Here is a 3,202-nt window from a genome sequence, read left to right on the forward strand (position 1 = left end):
GGGGCAGGGACGGGTCGGGCCAGGGACAGATTGGGGCAGTGCTGACAGTGTGGTCCCTGTTTGAAGGTGATTGAGGAAGAGAATCTGATGGTAAAGTGTGAGACCCTGGGAAGACGTTTGCTGCTGGCGCTGGCGGAACTGCGCGATGAGTTTGAGATCGTTGGAGATGTCCGTGGGAAGGGGTTGATGATCGGAGTGGAGATGGTGGACAATAGGGTAGGTTCCTTTCTCTCACTCACAGGGGACTGCATTGCTGCTGAGAATGAGAGGCAGGTTGACTGTTGGACTGGAGGAAGCTGGTCGGGGAGGGAGTGTTGGGTTGTGGGGTGGGTGGGCAGTTGAAGGGGTTGGGTCTGGGGGCTTTCTCTGGGAAAGATGGTTCTACACAAACAGAAGCATTTAGCCATTCAGCCCCTGGAACATGCGCTTTCAGTGAATAAGGTTCTGATGGGTCCTAGTCTTTCAAGCTGCATCCTCACACCTCCCCACACTGAAACCCTCCGGCCTTGTTACCCCATCTCCTCCAACCCCACCACCGAGACAGTGAGCTCCAAAGTCTCCCAGCCCTCTGAGAGGAAAATATTCTCCTCAGCTGCATCTGAAAACGAAGAGGAGTCATTTTAAATGTGTCCCTTAATACATTAATGAGGTGGTGAGGAAAGTGAATGCACAGACACTGGGTTTGGTGGTGACACACAGACTCAGAGAGACAGGAAAGTTCGATGGAACCAGCACATCTCCTCCTCAGTGAACTCCAGCAACCGTTGGGTTTGTCATTGTAATGTCACCAAGTTCCTGTTTCTCTCCCACCTCCTGCTTTGTTGTTTATATTCTTTGTCATGAGGTCAGAAGCAAAATAGTTGTCCATTTCATCTGGCATTTCCTTATCATTTGTTATTAACTCTCAACTCTCACTCTCTAGGGGCTAATACTCAGTCCACTGACTTGCATTGATCTATCCCCCAGCCCAGTTCATGCTCATCCACAGATTTGTCTTATTTAAGTTTAAGTACTTGGCTTAGTAGCACATTCCCTGGTCAGGGATTGGTCAGCTCACTTGGCTGGACACAGAGTCAGGCCAACAGTGAGAGCTCAATTCCTGCTCTAACCACCAGCTCACTCCTTCTTCACCTTTCCCTTCAGCCCAGGTGTGCTGACCCCCCTAGTTAAACTGCCAGAACTCTCTGCTAAGACCGTGGGCCTGTGACTTTACTAACTGGATGTAAAATTCAATTCAAGAAAATGTTGCAGCTTCTTATAGGGCATTTAGAAGCAGAATATAATCAAGCAGGGTCAGCAGAGTTTCATGAGGAGGAAATTATGACTGACTAATTTATTAGAATGCTTTGAGATGATAACAGGCAGGTAAAGATAATTTGGAGGTTTAGGAAATTGATCATGTCATAGAAACATAGGAGCAGAAGGAGGCCATTCGGCCCCTCGAGCCTGCTCCGCCATTCTTCATAATCATGGCTGATCGTCCAACCCGTAGCCTAATCCTGCTTTCTCCCCATAACCTTTAATCATTTGCTCCAAGGACTATATCTAGTTGCCTCTTGATTACATTCAATGTTTTGGCATCAACTGCTTCCTGTGGTAATGCATTCCACAGGCTCACCACTCTCTGGGTGAAGAAATGTCTCCTCATCTCCTTCCTAAATCATCAGACTGTGATCCCTGGTTCTGGACCCACCCACCATCGGGAACATCCTCCCTGCCCCTACCCTGCCCAGTCCTGTTAGAATTTTATAAGTCTCTATGAGATCCCCCCTCATTTGTCTGAACTCCAGCGAAAACAATCCCAACCTAGTCAACCTCTCCTCATACTTCAGACCCACCAACCCCGAAATCAGCCATGAGGTCCCTCACCACCTTCTACAGATGCCCCTTTGAAAACATACTGTCTGGGTGCATTACGGCCTGGTATGGAAACTGCTCTGCCCAGGGCCATAAGAAACTACAGAAGGTGGTGTGCACAGCCCAGACCATCACGGAAACCAACCTTCCATCCACGGACTCTGTTTACACGGCTCGCTGCTGCAGAAAGGCGGCCAACATCATCAAAGACCCATCTCACCCCGGTAATGACCTCCTACAGCCTCTTCCATCAGGCAGAAGGTACAGAAACCTGAACACACGCACCGGCAGGTTCAGGAACAGCTTCTTCCTGCTGTTATCAGACTGATGAATGGACCTCTCAAATTTTAAATCTAATGTTGATTTTGCTTTGCATACCCACTGTGCAGTGCAACCTGTATGGCTCACTCTGTCTAAGCACTCAATGATCAGAATGTCCTTACATACTATGATCTGCCTGTACTGCTCACAAACAAAGCTTTTCACTGTACTTAGGTACACGTGACAATAAATCAAACCAAATCAAATATTTGGATTTTCAGAGGGCGTTTGATAAGATACTAAACATTCAGCAACTTAATAAGAGCACATGGTGTTGGGGGCATACGTTAATATGGATAGAGGATTAGCTAACTAATAGAAAACAGAGTTGGATAAATGGGGGATTTTCAGGATGGCAACCTGTAGCTAATGGAAAGCCACAGGGATCAGTGCTGGGTCCACAATTATTTACAATATATTAATGACTTGGATAAGGAAAGTCAATGGGCTGTACCCAAGTTTGGAGCTCATACAGAAAGAGGTAGAAGGTGAGTGGTGGCAATGACAGAATCTGCAGAGGGACACAGATAGGATTAGTGAGTCTCTGAGAGTGAATGTTAGAAGCTCAACTCTCCATATATTCAAAGGATTTCCTTTTCGATCCACAGGAGAGTCAGAAACCTCTTCCTGCCCAAGAAATTAATCAGATATGGGAGGACTGCAGGGACATGGGCCTGCTCATCGGAAAAGGAGGCATGTACGAACAGGTAAAGGATTCAGCTTCAACGTCCACATGGTCACAGCTGAGCAGGCAACATGACGGCTTCACTCAGTGTCTAACCTGGTGCTCCACCTTCTCATTACATTTATTTATGGGATGTCTGATTCACTGATTGGCTGGTATTTACATAGCACCTGAGGATTCAGGATCAGGGACAGCCCATTCAGCCCCTCAACCTATTCTATCATTCCTGGGCAGTACTGAATTACACTGCAGCTCACTATGCTGGAGTACAGTCTGCAGGTATAGGAGGGACGTGATAGCACTGGAGAGGGTGCAGGGGGAGACTGACCAGGATGTGAT

The 3,202-nt window shown here is 47.4% G+C and overlaps 1 protein-coding gene across 1 annotated transcript in view; it reads left to right on the forward strand.

Annotated features, from left to right (window-relative positions):
• LOC109914961 (alanine--glyoxylate aminotransferase 2, mitochondrial) overlaps positions 1 to 3,202 on the forward strand; it is a 15,963-nt gene that overhangs the window by 12,135 nt on the left and 626 nt on the right. Inside the window, exons 5-6 of the mRNA XM_048594286.1 lie at positions 67 to 216; positions 2,787 to 2,885. Of these exons, the coding sequence (XP_048450243.1) occupies positions 67 to 216; positions 2,787 to 2,885 (249 nt within the window). The remainder of the gene's footprint in view (positions 1 to 66; positions 217 to 2,786; positions 2,886 to 3,202) is intronic.

The sequence above is a fragment of the Rhincodon typus genome, chromosome 3 (assembly GCF_021869965.1).
Source record: "Rhincodon typus isolate 14 chromosome 3, sRhiTyp1.1, whole genome shotgun sequence".
NCBI lineage: Eukaryota > Metazoa > Chordata > Chondrichthyes > Orectolobiformes > Rhincodontidae > Rhincodon > Rhincodon typus.